The sequence below is a fragment of the Oreochromis niloticus genome, linkage group LG12, assembly GCF_001858045.2.
Source record: "Oreochromis niloticus isolate F11D_XX linkage group LG12, O_niloticus_UMD_NMBU, whole genome shotgun sequence".
In the NCBI taxonomy this organism is placed as follows: domain Eukaryota; kingdom Metazoa; phylum Chordata; class Actinopteri; order Cichliformes; family Cichlidae; genus Oreochromis; species Oreochromis niloticus.
The window spans coordinates 11,119,450-11,140,162 of NC_031977.2; the positions used below are offsets into that span (position 1 = coordinate 11,119,450).

General features: G+C 44.9%; 1 protein-coding gene across 1 annotated transcript in view; it reads left to right on the forward strand.

Annotated features, from left to right (window-relative positions):
- hmcn2 (hemicentin 2) overlaps positions 1–20,713 on the forward strand; it is a 44,783-nt gene that overhangs the window by 4,708 nt on the left and 19,362 nt on the right. Inside the window, exons 5-32 of the mRNA XM_025897141.1 lie at positions 1,975–2,146; positions 2,266–2,372; positions 2,459–2,579; positions 2,673–2,936; positions 3,033–3,177; positions 3,604–3,725; positions 3,893–4,165; positions 4,604–4,745; positions 5,077–5,204; positions 6,484–6,597; positions 6,690–6,848; positions 6,947–7,141; positions 8,123–8,218; positions 8,343–8,470; positions 8,571–8,715; positions 9,415–9,527; positions 10,962–11,121; positions 11,212–11,371; positions 14,522–14,649; positions 15,149–15,400; positions 16,364–16,447; positions 18,190–18,381; positions 18,475–18,605; positions 18,779–18,923; positions 19,046–19,172; positions 19,266–19,423; positions 19,890–20,168; positions 20,244–20,386. Coding sequence (XP_025752926.1) covers positions 1,975–2,146; positions 2,266–2,372; positions 2,459–2,579; positions 2,673–2,936; positions 3,033–3,177; positions 3,604–3,725; positions 3,893–4,165; positions 4,604–4,745; positions 5,077–5,204; positions 6,484–6,597; positions 6,690–6,848; positions 6,947–7,141; positions 8,123–8,218; positions 8,343–8,470; positions 8,571–8,715; positions 9,415–9,527; positions 10,962–11,121; positions 11,212–11,371; positions 14,522–14,649; positions 15,149–15,400; positions 16,364–16,447; positions 18,190–18,381; positions 18,475–18,605; positions 18,779–18,923; positions 19,046–19,172; positions 19,266–19,423; positions 19,890–20,168; positions 20,244–20,386 — 4,383 coding nt within the window. The remainder of the gene's footprint in view (positions 1–1,974; positions 2,147–2,265; positions 2,373–2,458; positions 2,580–2,672; positions 2,937–3,032; positions 3,178–3,603; positions 3,726–3,892; positions 4,166–4,603; positions 4,746–5,076; positions 5,205–6,483; positions 6,598–6,689; positions 6,849–6,946; positions 7,142–8,122; positions 8,219–8,342; positions 8,471–8,570; positions 8,716–9,414; positions 9,528–10,961; positions 11,122–11,211; positions 11,372–14,521; positions 14,650–15,148; positions 15,401–16,363; positions 16,448–18,189; positions 18,382–18,474; positions 18,606–18,778; positions 18,924–19,045; positions 19,173–19,265; positions 19,424–19,889; positions 20,169–20,243; positions 20,387–20,713) is intronic.

A 20,713-nucleotide genomic window follows, 5' to 3' on the forward strand; every position in this document is an offset into this window, starting at 1 on the left:
CCTTGATGAGTTGTTTATAAGATTAGCCTCGGGGTCTTTTCTGATTATGGGTGCTGCAGCCAGTTAAGGGAAATGGCAATGGTAATGGTTGCCAGGCATAAAATCTAGGTAACTTTTACCCACAGTCCGGCTAAACAAAAGCACTGCTTATCGTGCAGCTGAGCCTCTCTATGTGGAAACTCCCACAAGGAGCAGGGGATCTGTCTGGGTCTCGTTTACTTTAATAACCTTGATTTGGAGCGGGCCATCTTCATGCAAATATCCGGTAAATGCTGTGTTTATACTGGCGTAAAGACGGCGCTGACCTCTAGTCCGCTGGGAGGTCTGGAGGCAAGCTGTTCTACCTAACAGCGGCGCGGTCATGCATTTTCTTCTTCAGGTAATGTACCTGAATCGGTGTGGGGAATACACCATCACCCCAGCTTTAGGAAACACTTCTTCTCTGGCCCATCTGTCATGCTTCTATGAATAGCAGCAGGGGGTCTTTCCTGTTACAGCCCTGTAAGCCTGTTCATCTGAGACACGCTGGATGAGGTTTCACGGGGACTTAAGGTCCTTTGCATTCCCAGTGGTAGAGCCAGGGAGAGGCTACGGCGCTCGGCATGCTCTTCTAGACCCCGCAGCCCAGCCCAGACAGTGAGCCGACACCACCTCTGGGCTCTTCTTCTCTTTCATCTGAGGTCCGAGGGCAGAGAAATGCCCACTCCTCTTTGCTCTACCGCATAAGACACAGACATAGATGTAGGTCACTTCTAAGCAGTTTCCTGCTCTGACTGTGATGACTGCACATGTGGCAGACATTACAGCTGTTTCCAGTTGTAAAATGGCAAGAGGAACCAGCTGCTGTCAGGACCTTGCAGACCCGATAGAGGAGAAGTCGAGGGCTGATAATTAAATTATCAAAGGCTTTCCCTGTTTCATTTTTACGTCTGTGTCGTAAAACGTGTTGGTGTTGGCCTCATCTCTGAAGGGCCTGCCGAGGAAATGTTTTCATTTGGCTTCATTACAGGCACAGTTAAACCGTGATGCCTCTCAATACGAGGTGAAAACAAATATTAGACAGCAGCTGCTTGTTAAGCATTTGGAAGATGGACGACATTTAGTTTGCTGTGACCGCTGAAATAGGACTCTGTGAAAAGTCAGTGGGCTTTTGCTGTGCTTCTGTTTTGAATTGAGAGAAAACAAAAGAGAAACTGTATTTTTAATCAGTACCTCACTGATGATTACACCCAGAGGGTCAAGCACCTGTCAAAGCTGAAATCCTGTAACATCACAGATTCCTGTGGAGAGCTGCTGAGGGAAATTAAAGTCTAAGTAATGACTGTTTTTACCATTATGTACAATCAGCTTGCTCAACCTTTCTGTAATCTTTGCTCAAAGTGGTGGAATGACTAAGAAGAGAGTCACTGTCTGACCTCATCAGACTTCTTCAGCTTAAACCTTTCAGCAGAAAAGTGTGAAACGGCTTCTGACCATGAATGATCTTTCCCATTTTTGTCAGGCTGATTCAGTTTAATGCTTAAGTTTAATTCAAAACCACGGCGGTTCCCACAACCTGATCCACCGCTTCCGCTTTGCCTTCTGAGGAACAAGCTTTATGATTAATAAAACCTGCGCCGCTGCAGCGGTACTGCTGCCTGACAGGCTTCCACTGTGAGAGACACTTTTTCTGGGAATCCGTGCTTGAGAGTGCAGAAAACTGTATGTTATCAGTTTGACAGCTGAGCTGCTTCACTTTTCCTTTGTTTAGGCAAAATCCGTCTCAGGAATAGTTTTGTGATGAAAGAATAGTCCGAAAGACGAAGAACAGGGAAAGGCAAGGGCTTGGTGGGGGCTTTCGGAGTTAAGGCCAGTGCGTCCTTCCTGTCCCTCTCCTGCCTTTTGAAGTTTACCTCTCTGACAGTTTGATTAATGCACTCAGGAATATCTTGCTTGGTTGTGCTCCTGCAAATGCTGTGTTTTGCCTTCTGCCAGGTTTTAAAGTGGGTAGAGGAAACAGTTCAGGCCATGAAGGTCCACCTTCTGTCATCCAATCATGACAGTGCCCAGGAAAACAACTGGGAAGTTCCCTTTGACCCGAGCCTCAGAGAGGTCACGGTGTCACTCAGTGGACCAGCACCAGAAATCCAGCTCAGCGATCCTTTGGGTAGAAAACTCATTCCTGCTTTTTCTATTTATTCTTATCTACTCCTAGCATTATCAGTGCTTTTAAAGAAAGTCATGTTTTTCTTTGAAATAAGGTCTGTTTTTGTCTCCTTTTCCAAGGTCGGGTAGTTGGTGTAGAGCAGGGCCTTAAAGAACTCTTGAATATTCCCAACTCAGCTCGTGTCATAAACCTCAAGTTTCCTAGACCCGGGGCCTGGAAACTGAAGGTATTTATTTTGGTGAATAAATCGCAAATGTGTTTTGTCTGACTTTTTTATGATGCTGAGTTTACTTCACACGTTTCGCTCTAAAGATAAGCTGTAGTGGGCGTCACACTCTGAGGGTCACAGGAGTCAGCAGTCTCGACTTCCGCGCAGGCTTCTCCAGCGTACCTGTTACAGAGTTCAACCACACGAGAGAGAGGCCGATAAAAGGTGTCTGGCATGTGTCTGTTAGCTCTTTGCCTTTGATTTGACCGAGACCATGTGCAGAAAATTACTTCATGCCGATCTTCCTTTGTCCTTCAGGACTCCCATCCCATGTTTTACTGAAATGCACCGGCCTGAAGCCTCCAGGTCATCTGAGCCATGTGGAGCTCATGTCAGGCTCAGGCCGCTCCTTGCGAACGATCCCTGTACCGCTGCCCTCTGACCTTGGAAAACAAGGCCTGTGGAGTCTCCCGGAATTCCGCACCCCTTCCCAGAGCTTCTTCATCAGGGTAACGGGCAAAGACGAAGAGGGCTACCGCTTCCAGAGGCTGTCCAGCGTCTCCTACACCAACATCATTCCAGGCAAGACATCCCTCTTCACCAAAGCCACACTGCAGTGTCTCCCATACCTCATCAATCTCTTTATAGCCTTTAACCTTTGTTTCCTCCCTTGTGCAGATCCTCCAGCTGTGAGCATGCCGACGGTAGTGAAGGGCGTTTATATGCAGCCAGCTGTGATTGGCTGCTCTGTAAAGAGTGACATTCCCTACAGACTAAGATTCACCAGAAGTGGAATTACACTGGGAGAGGAGAGGTTCTTTCAGTGAGTCTCTTCTCTATTTGCTCAGCACTCCATAACATTTGGCTCGCCTTCCTTCCGATTCCCTCAGATCCCCGAAGCTTCGCGCGCCTATTACCTCATTTAAAAGCATTAATTAAGTCACTCCCTACTCTTACTAGTGGGCACGCCTGTAAAGCATTAGTGCTGCCTCACTCTTGCATTTTATTGGTTCATCCGTCAACAAGTGGATATATACACAGTTGATTTTATAAACATCACATACTCAATTTAACAAAGCAACTATTTCTTCTTGGTGTTGACGCTCTGGCTTGAATTACTTTCATGAAGTGCAGCTGACTTTTGATGAAAATTATTTCCAGTGCGTGGATGTGCCAAAGAGCCACTGGGTGTGACATGAAAAAAGAGGTAAATGTGCTGGCAAATAAACCAAATGTGTCTTTGCTTCAGGTATTCTGCCGTTGCATCATGGGAAATTCCAAAGGCATCAGCCGAGGACGAAGGCCCGTATGAGTGTATGGCGCAGAGCAGCGCAGGGCAGGGGTGGGCTGTAACACAGTTAACTGTTAGAGGTATGTCATACAACAACAATGCAAGCGCACACTCCCCTTCAGTTGGACGTGGGTGCGTTCCAGCCATTTAGATACAAAGCTCTGCTTTATCTTTTAGACATAAACCAGGTAAAAAGCATGTCTGCACAAATATTTGTTTTAAACATCGTCTGCACTCACTAAAACAGATCCTCCTCCGGTCTTGAAGCCCCCGGTGAATGTGACATCTTCTGTGGGAGGCGTGGCTGTGCTGTCCTGTCAGGTGGAGGGAAACATGCGCCACAATTTGACCTGGCACCGAGGGGGCCATGCTATCCGGGCACGGGCAGGGAGGGTGAAGCTGCTGCCCAATTCTTTCCTGCAGATCAGCGAGGTGCGGGCTCAGGATGCTGGGGAGTACCGCTGCGTGGCAACCAACGCCTACGGAGACAGCAGAATCGCCGTGTGGCTCCACGTCCCAGGTATGATAGCCCAATACCCGGCGGCTCATCTGCTTAAACATTTAACGCGGTGGGGCTTAACGGATCCTCGCGGGCCCCCGTCATCTGTTTTCCATTATTGCCTCGACCTCCTTGCAATCAGATTAAGCCACTTCCTTTTCTCATCAGCAAAGACTTATGCGTGTTGAAAAGTGTGGCTTGTACTGAGGGAATGCACTCAGATATTTGCAATGATTTCAACAAACAGGCAAATAAATATGTCTTCAAGAATATCCTGTAGTTATGAAGTCAGACATGGAGTGTTTTTGTAATTGCTTTGCAGCCCACAGCATCAAGTTTGCTCTTGTTAAGCTTGTGATAGCTATAAATGACATCATGCAGCCTGTGACAAGGCCCTGAGTCATCGTCTGCTTTTTATTTTTTATTTTATTTTTTGCCTTCCTTTGATTTCAACTGCAGAGGCTCCTTCTGTGGTAGTGCACCCGCAGTCCCTGGCTTTCTCCCGAGGCGATGAGATCCGCCTGGTCTGCTCGGCGTCCGGCTCCCCCCCTCCCCGGCTCTTCTGGAGCCAAGGCAACGTGTTCCTAACTAATCGGCCGAGGTAAGAGGGGAACTCTCAGCCCACTCGGCACCTCTGGCACAAAAGACTCAGAGAGTCATTACGTTCCACTTGACCTACATGAGCCATCGCTACATCTTGTTTGCATCGCTTTGGAAATTTACATCTACTCATGTCGAAACTTTTTTTTTTTTCCAAACCACAAGTATTTTATATGTCAGCAGTGAAATATACATTCGCACACACACAAATTTCTCCCGTGACACCAAACAGCAGCATAAAGATTCAGAGAGATGGATCTCTGTTTTACATCTGCGCTTGTAATCAACAAAAAGTATCAACAAACATGAATCCTGTCCACTGTACGCTACAGGTTCAGTCTGAACCAGCATGGAGTTCTAACCATTAAAGGGGCCCTCCCAGAGGATGCTGGGAACTACACATGTCTGGCAAGCAACGAGGCTGGGACTGCCTCTCAGTCTGTGTCACTTAGTTATGCGGGTAAGTCAACACATCCCGACAGATGTCTGGTTGAGGATGCCAGCGCCAAGATATATTGTTGCTGGAATTAGCCTTTCGTCATTCGGAGTTGTTAAAGTTTCTGTTCTGAATAATTGCTTCTCTTCTGACTTCATTTTTAACTTCCATTGACACGACGCATTTTTGCCCGTGTTGACTGTTTTTAAGGCGCATTTCTTTTAATGATATCCAGCAGGATAGAGTCGAGCATACAGCAAGCGAGCGTGGCCACATACAGCTCTGTCTCACACGATGTGATGTTTCTCTCCTTGTTTGGTGAGCGCTGACAGTTGTGGGCCTGAAGTTTCACTCACGGCTGTCAGTTAGTGCTTGACAGAAACCGTAACACTGATGGATTATGGCAGCATTTTCCTGGGGCTTGCTGGTATTATACGCACTTGTCTCTGAATGTCATTTTTAACAACACTGATCTGTCAAATCAGTGAAAACCTTATAACACAGTAGATCATCTCATCCTTTCAGCTCAGCTGCCTGGGTCTAAAGTATAAGCATCATTTTTACATTCACATCAGGGTTTTTCTGATGCCCTTGCTGGTATAAACAAACAGCACATTACTGTTTACATACAGTCCTGCTGCATGAAAGGCCGATGCATTGCTATAAACTAAAAACAGGGGGGCCTAACATAAGGCCCGGGGGGCAGAATTGGCCCAACAAATCCGGCCCACCAGACATCTTTAGAAGGAGGGCATAAATTTTGGACTTTAAGCTCTATTTCCATAAATATCACAGCTTGTCCTACTGATAGGCCTCCCTGACAGCCATTCATACTAAACCAAAGTAATGCAGTAATAGATAAACAATTAAGCAGTTAATTACAATTAAACCATTAAATAAACAAATGAATAAAATAGAACATTTTCTGTGACTTAACAAAAATTCCCCACTTTAAAACCACAGGACAATCTGGGCCACAAACTATCAGTACTTCTGTAACTGTACACATTTATTTGTTACAGTTTAAGTCCAAAGAGTCGTGCTGACAAATTTCTTTATTTTACTATAGCAGCATTTCTTTATCACGTGGAAAAACTGAGAGGCACTGTTGAAATTGCACTTTTTTTTCTTACATTGAGATATCGCAGGGATTAAATGTGCAGTTAAACTCCTTTGCACTGATAGAAAGGGGATTTTCACTGGTCTGGCCCGTTTAAAATCAAAGTCCCGAGGCCTATGATGTAAAATGAGCTTGACATCCCTGGAATAAAAAGTACATCCCACTGATTTTTTTCTTCTGCAGAGGCACCAAGAATAACAGTGGTACAGCAGGTTGTGCTGGTGACTGCTGGTGGTGATGCAACTCTCGAGTGTCAGGCCACAGGCTTTCCATCCCCTCTTGTCCACTGGTTCAAAGGTGAGTTAACTCCATACACACTGCTTTTATTAAAATGACTGTGGTGATGTCTCTGTTAGAGGACGACAGGCTTATATTGCTTGTACTTCCAGGTGAGCTCGAGGTGGGCTCTGCCCCTTTTGTTGAGCAGGACATACATCGCGGGACGCTGCACATTCGTGGCGTGCAGGAGGTTGACGCTGGTCAGTACAGCTGTGTGGCGAGCAGCTCTGCTGGAACCTCCTCTGGCACTGTTAGTCTGGTGGTTGGAGGTGAGACCACACTACAGTTTTCCACATAAAACTTGTATTTCTCTCACATTTATACAAAGGAAAAAAACATCCATCTGGCACCACTCTTCCTTCCACAGCGGGTCCATTGTTTTCCGAGGCACCGGCTGACGTGACAGCCAATGTCGGGGAGAATATCACCCTCCCCTGCACTGCCCGGGGATTCCCGCAGCCGACGGTGACCTGGCGCAGACAGGATGGCAGACAGATTCTCATGCGGACAGACAGCCACAGTAAAGCAATGCAGCTGGAGAACGGGCATCTTCTAATCCAGAGTGAGTTATCCACGAAACACTATCACAGCAAAGAGCTTTGGTGTGCTGTGCGGCAGCCTCACGGTTTCCCTGCTCTAACTGGCATGACTCAAATTTTGCAAGTATATATAGAAGAGTATCATATTAAATTCAGCTAACATTTTCTTAAGAGGCGGGAGAGGCGGGATGTCATTGCCATCGGTAAAGTTACAGTAAACCGATGCCTCTCGAATATCCATCCTGCTAAAAGCATTATCTCTGCTCTGTGAAAAGACTCCTTAAAATGCTGTTAATTATTTGGCAAGAGAAGGCGTCTCTCTTTGTCCTCATCAGGGCAGGGGGATCAAAGCTGTGAACTCTGGAGGATATCTCAGCCTGAAACATGACTATTCTTAGCCACATACCGTGATGCTTTGTGCTCCTGAGACTAAATGTTTATAGTGTGAAATATAATATTGGACAGGAACAGACATATTTACATGGGCCGTTTCTGTCACTGTTTCCATTTGCGGCTGCCCTCTGACCTGATTGGCTCCATCTGCTACAGATGGCTTTATTTATTTTTTTTACCTGCAGTTTCAGAAATGTTTCTGTTCATATTGCGTAGTGCTCAAACGCCAGTATCTCCTTGAATCGTGCTCCTCACAGGTTACCCTCAATGCTTTATCCTGGCATCCTTCAATATTTGCTAGAACAGAAGAATTTAAACATATGTTGATCTTCCAAGATGTGATCTCAAGAGAATTTACTGAGTGAGACAGCAGGATAGCAGCTGAGCCAAACCCATTAATCCTGTTATTTTCTATTTTTAGCTCCTAATTACAGCACTGTCAGGCCAATAATACCACTTGTTACTGAGTAGGGGTCTTAGCTGCTATTAGGATGAACTTATTTTGTTTTTTTTTAGATAGACTGTTTTCTTTCTTGGTAAGTGTGATGACTCTCAGATGTATTGTAATGTGCAGCGGGGTGCATTTTTCAATGATGTGTGTTTGACTGTAGGTGTCTGGCTGGATGATGAAGGCCTATACATCTGCGAGGCCAAGAACCAGTTTGGAACCATCAAATCTGAGGCCAGAGTTAGTGTCACTGGACTGGGTAGGCTCTTTTTGTGATCCCATATATGTATTTCAGCAGAAACACACAGTAGGACACTGTGGCTGTAAGACATATATTCCTGCTCTTGTTGTTTAGTAATCTTTTCAAATCCTTTTTCTTGCAGAGCCACCTCTCTTGGCCCACGTTGCCCCAGTGATCACCACCGGGAGCGGTCAGTCACTTAGTATTCCTTGCATGTTGTTGGATGGAATTCCTCTTCCAGAAAGACACTGGTCCAAGAATGGAAAACCTGTAAGGCTGGCAAAACCATCAAACTCAAATCTGCCTCTCCCATGGATCATATCTGTGTTTGTGTGTGACAGGAATATTTTTATTTTTTTCATTTGCACAGTTCCAGCTGAACAGAAGGATGTTCTTGAGGAGCGATGGCAGTTTGTACATCGAAAGAGCCATCCCAGAGGACACTGGGATTTATGTGTGCACTGCGGTTAATGTGGCAGGCTCCGCCAACATCACAGTCAGCCTGGAGGTTCACGGTAGGAGAGTAAAGGAATAGTAACACTCACATTACCAATAAAATCAAAGCCAGCAGACAATAAGCACAAGCAGCTAAGATAGGCTTATAGTCTTGGAGATACTCCAGAAAGTAATTGACTCAAATTATTGTAGTAAATAACCCCCTGAAAAGTCCCAAATTGTGTGTGTAATTTACATTTTTGGCACAGCCAGGTTAGTTGTTTCCCACTTCTTCAAGTCTTTATACTAATCTTCCATAATCCAAGCTAAACTAAACTTACATCTCCTACATCTGGTTCTATCGTCATATTTAACGTGCACTAATGAAATATCAGCAAGAAAATATATGAACCTAATCTAAAAGTAGACCCTTTCACTCACTGAATGCACTTTCTCAGTGCAAAGTTTGCAACCACAGGCCATATAATTGGACAATTAAGCCAAAAATGTGCCAACTCAGCATGGAAAACAATTTTTGAATGAATCAACCACCTGTTGTCATCACAGAGAGAGGGCCTGCTTTATTGCATGCTTTGATAAATGGGGTCATGAGCATGTAATGACAGACAGCCAGGATCACGGTTCATCATCAGTTTGTAATGAAGAAATGCCTCAAATGCTGATGCTGCTGGTCAGCTGAGGCCGGTGATAATGCAGCAGCGGATCGCTTCTTCACGCTCAGTCAGACAGCTGTGTTTTATGACCTTTTTCTTCCACAGTGCCCCCAGAGATCAGCGCTGGTCCGTACCACTACATAGCCAACGAGGGTGTAGCCATCAGGCTATCATGCGAAGCCACCGGCGTTCCCAAACCAGATGTTGTCTGGTCCAAGGTAACACTCGCAACCTTCGGCTTCAGCCCAGTAAATCAAGCGTGACTAACTGGCTCGTTCTTCCACAGCACCGTCTAGTCCAAGGTCACCCCTTTGTATCAGTTCAGCTTACAATGAGTCATTATTAGCACTTTGGAAATAATTATCACAATCAGGCAACGGCAAAGATCAATACCCAGCGGTGATGGGATCTAGATTATCCTTAAGAGTGCAATCTTGGACCGTGCCAGTCAATACAAGCATAACGATATTAATAAAAACAGAATCAAATCAGTGTGAAATGACTGATAATGAAAAAGGTTTTTAATTCTGAATTCATTTTGAGGCACAGTGAGTTACTCGGGATATTTTTTTTTATTTTACACAAACATCTGTAGCACTTCAAATCGCCTTCACTTACTGTGATTACATTTACATAAATACAATTAAATTTTTTTGGCTTATTCAGACAGTTTTCTTTTTTTCCCCTCCTGGCCTTTTCTTTGATTTGTCAGAACGCAAAAAAACAAAACAAAACACCACCAACAAAAACAGTTTCCACTGCAATCAAGACTTGATTAACCTGACCAGGGAGGGAAGTAACCATGGCAACTTTACTATATTGCTGCTTGACTGGTGGAAATCACTCTGTTTTTATTGTACCTTAGGAAGCTATTTAAAGACTTTCCCGCATCCCCTCCTAGTACAACACTTCATCATATCACAAGAAGAAAACACAAAAGTTTATGTGTAACCAGGCGGTGCTAAGCCGACGCTCTCGATCCATCCAGGATGCAAAAACAGATCTTATTACAGCTTGTGCGGTACTGCAGCGTTGCCTTCGACAGCCGCTGCAATATAACTGATTAATAATTTGTAATGTTGCTAAAGCTGTGAGATAAATATTGCCTGGTAAAAAGTGTACATTTATCTTTGACGTGTAGTGAAGCAGAAGCGGCAGTTTGTATACTGTTAATGCATCTGTTTCTCTTCCACCACTGAAATTAGGAACTGCAGTGATATCATCTTTTCTTTAAAGGCAACAAAAACATGGCCGATGAAATATCCTGCCACTATTACATACCCCGTACTGCTGAGTGAGGTCAGCATGCTGTTGTTGTCTACATGTTGCTGAACTGAGCCGGATTTATATTCCGCCCGGCCTTTCCCCTAACATTTTCAAAATGTTACTCTAGAGTCAAGTAAATTTACCTTCTTGTCAGATAAAAGTGTATCTGTTAAAGCGCTTTAATGTTCAGAGCGAGTGGATGCGCAGCTGCCTCGATTCGTGTGTGTGCACGCTGCAGATAGAGAGCAATCCAAAGGGGTGGCCAGTAATTCCATTAGACATCAAAGGTTGGGTTGTAAACCTTGAACTAATCTTAGCATCCATGCGCACGCTTGTGTGGAGGACTTTTCTAATATAATATGTTCTGTCTGATCTTATTCTGCCAGGGGAGGCAACCCCTGCCAAGGGACAGCTCCGCTCTTCAGTCTGACTCTGAGGGACACCTCCACATCCCCAACCCCTCCGCTGAAGATGCAGGCATCTACATCTGCACTGCCACCAGTCCTGTGGGCTATGCTAGCCGCGAGATCCAGCTGAGTGTCAATAGTAAGGCGAACGGAGGCAAACAGTTTGCGTTTGGAATTGTAAAGGAAGTGCCTGTGTGGTCGTCTAACAAGTTCTTTTGTTGTGTTCAAGCTGTGCCAAAGATAATGGGCGTGACTGGTCACGACAACACAGTAAACATGGCTGCAGAGGTGGGGGCAGAGGTTGTTCTCCCATGTGAGGCTGAAGGGAGTCCTTCCCCGTTAGTCACGTGGAGCCGAAACGGGCATCCCATCCCCCCCGTCACAGCTGGGTAAGAGGAAGCCTTACCTCACCCCGACAATCATGCAGTAAAACGTCTGAAATATAAGCTGACATAATCCAAAAGCACTAACCATACTTTACCTCTGACTTAACTAACACCTGAGTCAGCTTTTACAAAGAGCTCTGGCTGTTGTTCAAAGCTTCTGCTAACATGTCGTAATGCCTCTGGAAGAGCGTCCAGGCAGAGGCAGCAGAGACCAGAGAGCTGTGTGCGGGCATCACCAGTTGGCTAAACCGAGGAGGAACATCTGGTCCCACATGACTGCCTGATTCCTGGCTTTCATGTGTGGTCACTCTGGGCGCAGACAGGCAAGCAGGCAGGCTGCCCCGAGACACGAGCTGGATGGATGACAGACAGACTCTTTGGGCCAGACACCAGGCCGAATCATTTAGCGCATATAGTAGAATGACAGAGGGAGTTGAAAGCCGTGGTGACTCAGATACAGTATGACTTGTGTGGGGTCAGGAAGAAGGAAATGGTGGGGGGTGGCGTTGGAGGGAGGGGGTGCCAGGAAGAGGGGCGGAAAGTGAACTGACAGTGGAAGAGATACAAGCTGTGTCTGTCTGATGTTCAGATTCCCCGGGGTGTTTCGGCAGTAAAACAACATGCTGACTCTTTACTAGTCCTGTCTGATGAGAATAACACATCCCTGTGAACAAACCCAGCGTCATGCTTTGCATACGCAGGGACCTATGGAAGGAGCAGGGTCTGTAAAGGAACATTAACTCCTTTAAGCTACACTCTGCGGTTCGGAGGAAATAACCGAGGGGTGCTGATTTTTAAAATAACTTAAACAGTGGGAGATGATATTTATCTCGTATCCATGTATTTAGATTAGTACCAGGCGGGGAGTTTTTTGTTTTTGTTTTTCCTTTTTTCAATACTGAGTCAGAAGATTTGGTCACAGGAGACCTGATCCTGATGAGGCCAATTTGTCCCAGTTAGTCTTTGGCCAGTCGCACTGTGTACACAGATGACACCAATGTGGGGAGTGATGGATAAGCGAGAGGGGCGGTTCATGTCACGCGGAGCAGCACCGCTGTAGCCTGAGCTCAGATCAACCACCGCAGAGGCCGCCTTTCGGTTTTCGAGCTGGATGCTGTCGTCTCTCCTACGGCTGTTTGGGGAGGTGGGGGGTGGGTGAAAGACATTACACCATATGTGCGTCTAAAATACAGAGCTCTTTGTGCTTCTAGCCCGTTTCCACTTAGACGGGCGTGTTATTGTTAGAATTTGGTTGCTTAGCAGACACACTTCTCAAAGATAAATCGCAGAGGTGTGTTTACATTGCTGTATATTATACATTTGTACAGCTGGATAGCTTCTGGAGCATTTCAGGTTACCACACCCTCCTTTAAAGTTGCTGACCCACATTTAACTCCTTTAACCTACAGTTGCTTCTGCTGTTGCTTTTTTTTGGGGGGGGGGTTGCAGCAAGGCCTGACTTTGGAGTTGAGGTTGTGTACTGGAGTGTATGTGATGACCACCATCTGTCCACTTGTTTGACTTTGACAAACATCAAAAAAACAAATGGCAAGTTGGGCCAAAACGTTGTTTTGAACTTAGTTGGTCCCAGGAAGGATGACGCTTTGACTTTGGAGACCTGTGCGACCTTTCATTCGAGCTCCACCATTAAGTCAACCTTTTGATTTTCACTTTATCTGTATTTCCTGACCCCGCGCTCGTAAACGCACAATAGCTGCACACGCAAACAGAAAAATCCGCATTGATCTTTTTGAACCTACAACCTTTCCCATGGTGATATCATCAGGTCAAACACTGCTGACCCTTTCACATTGTAATTATCCCAGACAATCGTAAATGTGAAAACAGCAACTCATTGGGGGAGTACTTAGCTCTGGATGAGGTTCAGACTCCGGCTAGTATTTGCTCTTTTCTAACTCTAACCCTCACACATTTTCTTTTTCCATTTCAACAAAACAACATAATTGAATAAGGACCACTAAGTGTTTGACAGCATAATTCAATTTATGTATACCTGTCAAATGCTCTGATACTTGTACAACCCAAATACCAAAAAAAAAAAAAGTTTGGACGCTGTATAAAATGTCAAACAGAACATAATGATTTGCATCTCTCATAAACCCACATTTTATTTACAATACAGCACAGAAAACATATCAAATGTTTAAACTCTGGCAAAATATGAGCTAATTCTGAATTTAATGGCAGCAACAAATCTAGAAAAATTGGAGCAGGGCCATGTTTACCACTGTGTAGCATTCCCTCTTCTTTTAACAGCAGTCCATAAACATCTGGGAGCTGAAGAGACCAGCTGTGGGACTTTTTGGAGAGGAATGTTGCCTCATTCTTATCTGATATAGGATTCTAGCTGCTCAGCAGTCCTAGATCTTCTTTGTCATGTTTCTCACTTCATAATGCCAGATGTTTCCAGTTGGTAAATGTTTTGGATTGCAGTTCAACACCCAGACTCTTCTGCTATGAAGTCATTGTAATAGATGCAGTGTGCAGTTTAGTATTGTTTTGCTGAAATGTGCAAGACCATCCCTGAAAAAGACATCATCTGGTACAAAGTTTCTCTGAAATCTTTCAGCAGTGATTCTAGCTTTCCAGATGTGCAAGCTGCCACTTTTACTATTGCACCCCCCCTGCAGGATTCTGAACTGAGTGCTGATAACAAGCCAGACGCTCCCCCTCTTTTTCACTGCAGAGATTTTAGTGTCCATTTTCTCCAAAAAAGAATTTAAAGTCTTGATTCATCTGAACACTGAACAGTTTTCCACTTTTCCTCAGTCAGTTTTAAAGGAGTTCTGGCCCGCAGGAGGTGGCGGTGTTTCTGGATCATGCTCACATACGGCTTCTTCTTTGCATGAAAGAGCTTCGACCTGCATTTGTGGATGCCACTGTGAACTGTATTCATAGATAGCGGTTTCTGGAAGTTTCCCTGAGCCCATGTTGTTTGTTATCCCTGTCCCAGCAGTTTTTTATTTATATTTTTATTTGTATATGCATGCTTCGAAATGTAGGGGATATAGGAGAGAAAGAGAAAACAGGCACACCTATTTTATCAGAACACAGCGGCTGTAGATCTTCAGTGACTCATAAAGTTCTGTGTTTTCTCCATGTCTTTGCCCTTGACCCCTAACCACTCCCCAGGTTCACTGTTTTGCCTTCAGGCTCTCTGAGGATCACTGATGTGCGCCTGATTGATAGTAAACTGTACACCTGCACTGCAGAAAACCCAGCAGGCAACACGTCCCTAAGCTACAATTTACACATTCAAGGTAACTCCACAGGGTTTCAGTAAAAGTTGGAGTTTGTGGAAACTTTTTGTTTGTTCAGCCAAAATCTTTTAAGTTTCTGTGTGAATATATCACTTATATGTGAGACGTGTGTATAAATACACTTCCAAATATTTTTGCACACAGATTTTTGCTACTTTTAAGCCATTTGCCATAACATATTCAAGTTACAGTTTTATGATGGGCTGAAAGCTGCTGTGGGTTTTTTAAGAGCTTGAATATTGCATTAACAGCTGGGGAATTTCATTCATTTTTCTATGTTTTTTTTCATTTCAGGTTTGACAGTTGATGCAAAATCAGTTGTTCATGGGTAGTTATGGGCCATCCCTTTGTTATTTCTTCATAAATTAAGCAGGAAAAAGGGACTGGAGATTATTCAAAGCTACAGCATCTGGACAGCCTGTAACTTGAATATGATAAAGTTTGTGTCAATGTTCAAAACTATGTGGACCTAATATTTAGGATATTTGATTGTCCTCAGCTAAACCCAGGATTCAGCCAGCACCCTCCCTCCTGAAAGCCCTGCTCGGCCAAACAGTGACTCTACCATGTGTAGCGCAAGGAGAGCCGAGCCCTGAGATCAGCTGGTTTCGCAATGGATCACCTGTTGGGGTCAAGAACGTTACACCCCTGAGGATCCAGCAGGTCAGCCTCGCCGACCAGGGCGCCTACCGGTGTGTGGCCTCGAACAGTGCAGGACAGGAGACCTTGGAGATCAAGCTGGAAATTCTTGGTGAATGTCACGAGTTCAATTCCTCAGACCTGCTTGTTCACTTGGAGAACTGTTAAATCGTGACTCATGGTTGTTTTCTATGATAAATCTGAATAACTATTCACTATCACTGGTCATATGAAGGTTCACTAATGGTGCATTTGTTTAGAGGCACATTCACTTTAGGTGCACATGGACCATACAAACTGCCAAACAGTGAGCTATTTGACCGTCTGACAAACATTCACAAAGGGAGATGACTTTGGGTTAAGAACTCAGACTCGTGTCCATTTGTACTGAATCAAGCCTTCTTGTTGTTATTTACGTGATATATAAATAATATTATTCTTCCCGATCAGTCCCCTTTTATATTTCCATGCCCTTGTTCCTCTCTGACACACACTCTTACTCATCTGCAGTCTGCCTTTGATGCTTTCCCAGCTTCCCTACTTAATCATTTACTCATTTTCAACATCAAGGAGATCAAGCGCACAGGGACATTCTAACTTCTCCTAAACCAAAACTCATCTTTTAAAAGCAAAAAACTGGATTTTTCCATTCTTCTTACAGATGTTCAGGCTTTAACAGCTGTTGTTTCTTTCTGCAGTAACCCCTGTAATTGCTTTGATTCTCTCTATTTCACGCTTGACTTGTTGGTTTCAGTTTGACTTGCATGTGCCGTTTGTGTGGTCCTGTCACTTTGTGTTGCATTTTTGGGGGTCTGTCTTAAAAAATGATCTCGATCTCAATGTGACTGTCTGATTAAAGAGATAAGAAAAAGAGGTCAGCCTGGCTCATGCTGTCAAAGCATGATGCACGCTCTGGTCATTGGGGAGAATCTGTTCGGTTTTTCAAATCCTATTTAGATCCTATTGAGGCTTCTTCTTACTCAGAAACCTAAAAACTAATTGTCATTTCACCTCTTATTTATTAGCTGCCCTTGCACTTTGAACTAGCACTTAACATTATATTCTGTACCCACAGAGGCCCCGTCCTTTGCCGAACCTGGAGATGTTATCATGGAGAAAGTCGCAAACAGCAAGGTCATCATCCCTTGCCCCGCTAAAGGTATGGAATGATTCACAGATGAGTCTGAACTCTGTCATCTTTCAGGTTTGTTTCTGTAACACAGAAAGGAGAAAAAAAAGAGAGAAATCAATGTTATATGTAGGACAGTGATGTGTTTTTGTGCACAATCAAAAGAATGTTTCACTGTCACCACAGACTCCTAGTTGCCATCTTAAAAGGAGAAGCTTCTTTTCTCTGCAGCACCCAGAGGCATGCTGTTGTCTCTATTTCCCAACGTCCATTTGCGAACGAGAGGCATTCTGTAGGGATGTGGAGGACCTGCTGCTTTATCAAAACGCGGCAAGCGTCGGTGTCGCGTCTCCGTCTGCACTGACGACTACTCAGTGGCAGCCCGCGCAAACAGGTATTGTTTGTGTGGAGCTGTGCCATGGTAACCAGCTCAATGAGAGGAGGTGAGGACTGCGTCTAATGTGGAGCAACAGCTGGAACATCAGTCTGCCTCCTGCCTCTGTGAGCCACATCTGCTTTCCTGTGTGTCGGGCCTGCTGGGAGCGGAATCCTAATTACAGGCTGCTTCTGGCAAATAAAGGACAGAGATGTCTGAGGTGCGCCATGAAGCACAGGAAGAGAAAGACGAAGCCTCGCTGGCCTCGCCTTTCTTCCGAGTCATACGGACGGGTTGACAGTACCAAGCACAGAAATACAGAAATGCTTGATGCTCTTGACGGGTCGGAGAAGCAGTCAGCCTGCAGCACCAAACGAGGATCCCCACTTTCTTTGGTCCTTTTTTTTCTTTGAGATCTATCTGCACGACGGGAAAAAAGCACAGTCTCTGCCAGAAGGAAATTATTAATTCACCAACGAGCACATTGCATTTGATAGAGGTAATTATTGGAGAAACACATGGAAGAGATAATCTCCGACTTCGTCAGCCCCGGCAAATAAATTCAGAGCCTGCTAATGAGATCTGTTAACATCTAAAACACAACATCTGTATGCATTTCCCGCAGCAATGAGATAATGAATTTGCTTCAGAGCTCCTTAACTGTAAACACGTGTTCTGAGAGGAAACAGTAACATCACCTTTGGTTGTGCTGCGTCTCCTCCGGCTTTTTGGGGGATCGAGAAGGAAGGGTGCTGCGGTTGATTTTTCAAGTGGTGTTTGTGTATGTGACACCTCTGTAAATCGAGGGAGTGTGGCTCTGTGCTGCTCTGTTAGTCTGTTAGGGAATCTGTTGTGGGGATTTTTGGGGGTACAAAGCTTTTTAAAATTCTCCACCTTGTCCCTGATCCAGTTTTCTTCTGTCGGGCATTTCTAGCTCTATTTCCACCAAATCCACCAAACACGTGTTTTTAAGGCTCCTGAGGAAACACGCCAGTGTCTTTGAACCACTTGTTCAACCACTCCCTTTCTTACTGCTCTTACTCTCTCTACTCACTCTCATCCCAGTGTTTAGCAATAAATCTTTATGTCTGCATTTTAAATATTACATCCTCCATTACTCCTCTATGCAGTGTTTTACTTTTTTTATGTGACTTTGACCTTGAAATCTTAAGCCTGCAGGCGACAAGGACTCTAACCATTTTGGCATCCACTCCCTGCTGTCCTGCTGTCCAACAGATAAATGTAGAGAGCTGGCTTTTTTTTGTAGTCTGGGCTGCTTGCCCGTTAGGTTATCCTGCACAAAAGAAGAGAGATGGAAGTAACTTTTCTTTCTGTCCGATATGATCAATAAAGCTCATTTTATCCTCACTCGCTTTTCTTGTCGCTGCACCTACAGGTTCGCCTAATCCCAAAGTACGCTGGTTCAAGAATGGCCTGGAGATACACCCCGAACAGCCTGACTTTTCCGTGGCGAGGGATGGAGCTCTTGTAATTAGCGCAGCGTCTGCCAGCCACAGTGGGGACTTCAAGTGTGTGGCAGTTAATGAGGCAGGCTCTGTGGAGAGAAAGACCAGGCTAAAAGTGAATGGTGAGAACTTATGTTATGGCTATTTTCCTGCTGTTAAAAGTATATTTTGCACATATTGATGGTCCATAAACCTTTCTTTCTGTGCTGTCTTAGTTCCCCCTGAAATTCAAGATAATGGCCAACCGCTGAACCTCACTGTCACCTTGAAGCAGCCTCTCACGCTGGGATGTGACGCCTTTGGGATCCCCTCTCCAACAATCACCTGGACTAAAGATGGCAAAGCTGTGAGTGTGTCATCCTAGATTCCCATTTACAGAAAAATCTAAAAGCCAGGTTACATATTTTTACTGTAAATGCTATCTTGTCCATCTCTAGCGGTACAATGCCACCAAGTGGCAATTATTTCAATAACATTTAAACAGTGTGGATGCACTCAAGCTGATTTCTGTATGTGCAGGTGGACAGCCCTGGGGTGTATCTTCAGAACGGAAATAGGCTGCTCAGAATCTACAGAGTTCAGCCTGAACATGCAGGACAGTTTGCCTGCACAGCTCAAAACTCAGCAGGAGAGACCCAAAGACAATATAACATAGTGGTGCAAGGTGAGCTATTTATGAGGAAGGTATAGGCAAGAGAGATCAGTTTGGGGATCTGTGATAAGATACACATTCAGCATTCATTCTTAATGCAAACTAGTCACTGAGTATGTGGTGTTTTTCGCCAGCTCCACCTGTGATCTCAGGAACGTCTCGAATGCAGGAGTTAACTGTGGTACTGGGCCAGGAGGTGGAGTTTCAGTGTCGGGTTAGTGGAAAACCAGCGCCAAGAGTGGAATGGAGCCGTGACGGAGAGTAAGAAGCTCTTATCGACGTGACATTCAGCAGCGTACACAGGATGCAGGATGCACTGAATTGATTCGATCATCCTTTCCGTTGTTTCTCCAGGGTTCTGTCCCGCGACGGAGACCCTCATGTGGAGTTTCTGGAAGATGGCCAGGTGCTGAAGGTGAAGTCAGTAAGACCGAGAGACCAGGGCCTTTACCAGTGTCTGGCCAGTAACGACGCAGGAACTCAGATGCGCCAATTCAGACTCAACGTCCAAGGTTGTCTTTTTTTAACAAAATGTAAACCTCCAACTACACTCACCTGAATTCAACATCACTTATTGATTTAACACCTAAGAAAAAACAAAACAAAAAGCAAAACAGTTGTATAGATTCAGGATATTAGTCTGGCATTTTTCCCTAAATTGCTGCTGTTATGGCAACACTCTGAGAAAGAGAATTGCGAGGCATCATATATAACTCATGTGAACGCCCAGCCTCTATAGTAACATAAGTTAACATTGTATTTAGCCATGTGGTTGATGTGCACATATTGAATCTCTTTATGTGGACATTTCTCTGTCAGGTGCTGTAATAGCCCAGAGTACCACACGCTGCATTTCTCTTTTAGGTTTCCTACACAAAATCACAGCATTCGCCTGTTGCTCTGTTTATTCCGTACTGTGTACCAGTAAAAAATGATTTGGCTGTTAAACATGAATGTGTTCTCTGTTTTTTACTCCAGCCCCTCCCACTATTAAGGGGACTACTGAGACATCAGAGGTGTCAGTGGTGCTGGGTTTCCCTGCAGTCCTCCCCTGCGACGTCGAGGGCTCCCCCACACCCAGCATCACCTGGCTCAAGGACAATCACCCCATCGTGTCCACTCCCCAGCTGACATACACCCGCGGTGGGCAGGCCCTGCGGCTGGGTTCGGCACAGGGAGACAGCAGCGGCCTCTACACCTGCAGGGCTACAAATCCAGCTGGCACTGCCATCAAGCACTATTCACTCAGTGTTCTGGGTAAGAGACGTGTGCATCTCTAACACGGTGAAAACTCAAAGAGGGATTTGATTTTTAACGTTTTCATCTCTTCAGTCCCACCGCAGATAGAAGGGGACTCTACCTCCCTAACGTTTGGTGGTCAGGAACAGAAAGTGCGGATCAACGGGAGCTTAACTCTGTCCTGCCTCGCCAAAGGTTTCCCCGAGCCCAAAGTCCAGTGGTTCAAAGACGGACAGGTCCGTGTGTGTCACCGTTAAAAGCTGTGCTTCCTAAAATCAAAATGTGTTTTCAATGGAACAAGTTCTAACCTCTGCCAGCCTCTATTGGCAACTGGTATGAATTACAGCAACCCTCTTGCACAACCCACCTCCACTCGCCTTATTTAGTGTGATGAGTAAGCCAGTTAATTATAGACATAGAGGAAGAATCCAGTGATTAAACCTCAAGACATAAAACACTGTGCGATTTCTTTTTTTGTTTCTTTCTTGACCTACTGTGTTTTGATGTGCTGTGTCCTTTATTCTGTTCAGTATGCGAGTGTGCGTGTATGAATATTCTGCAGG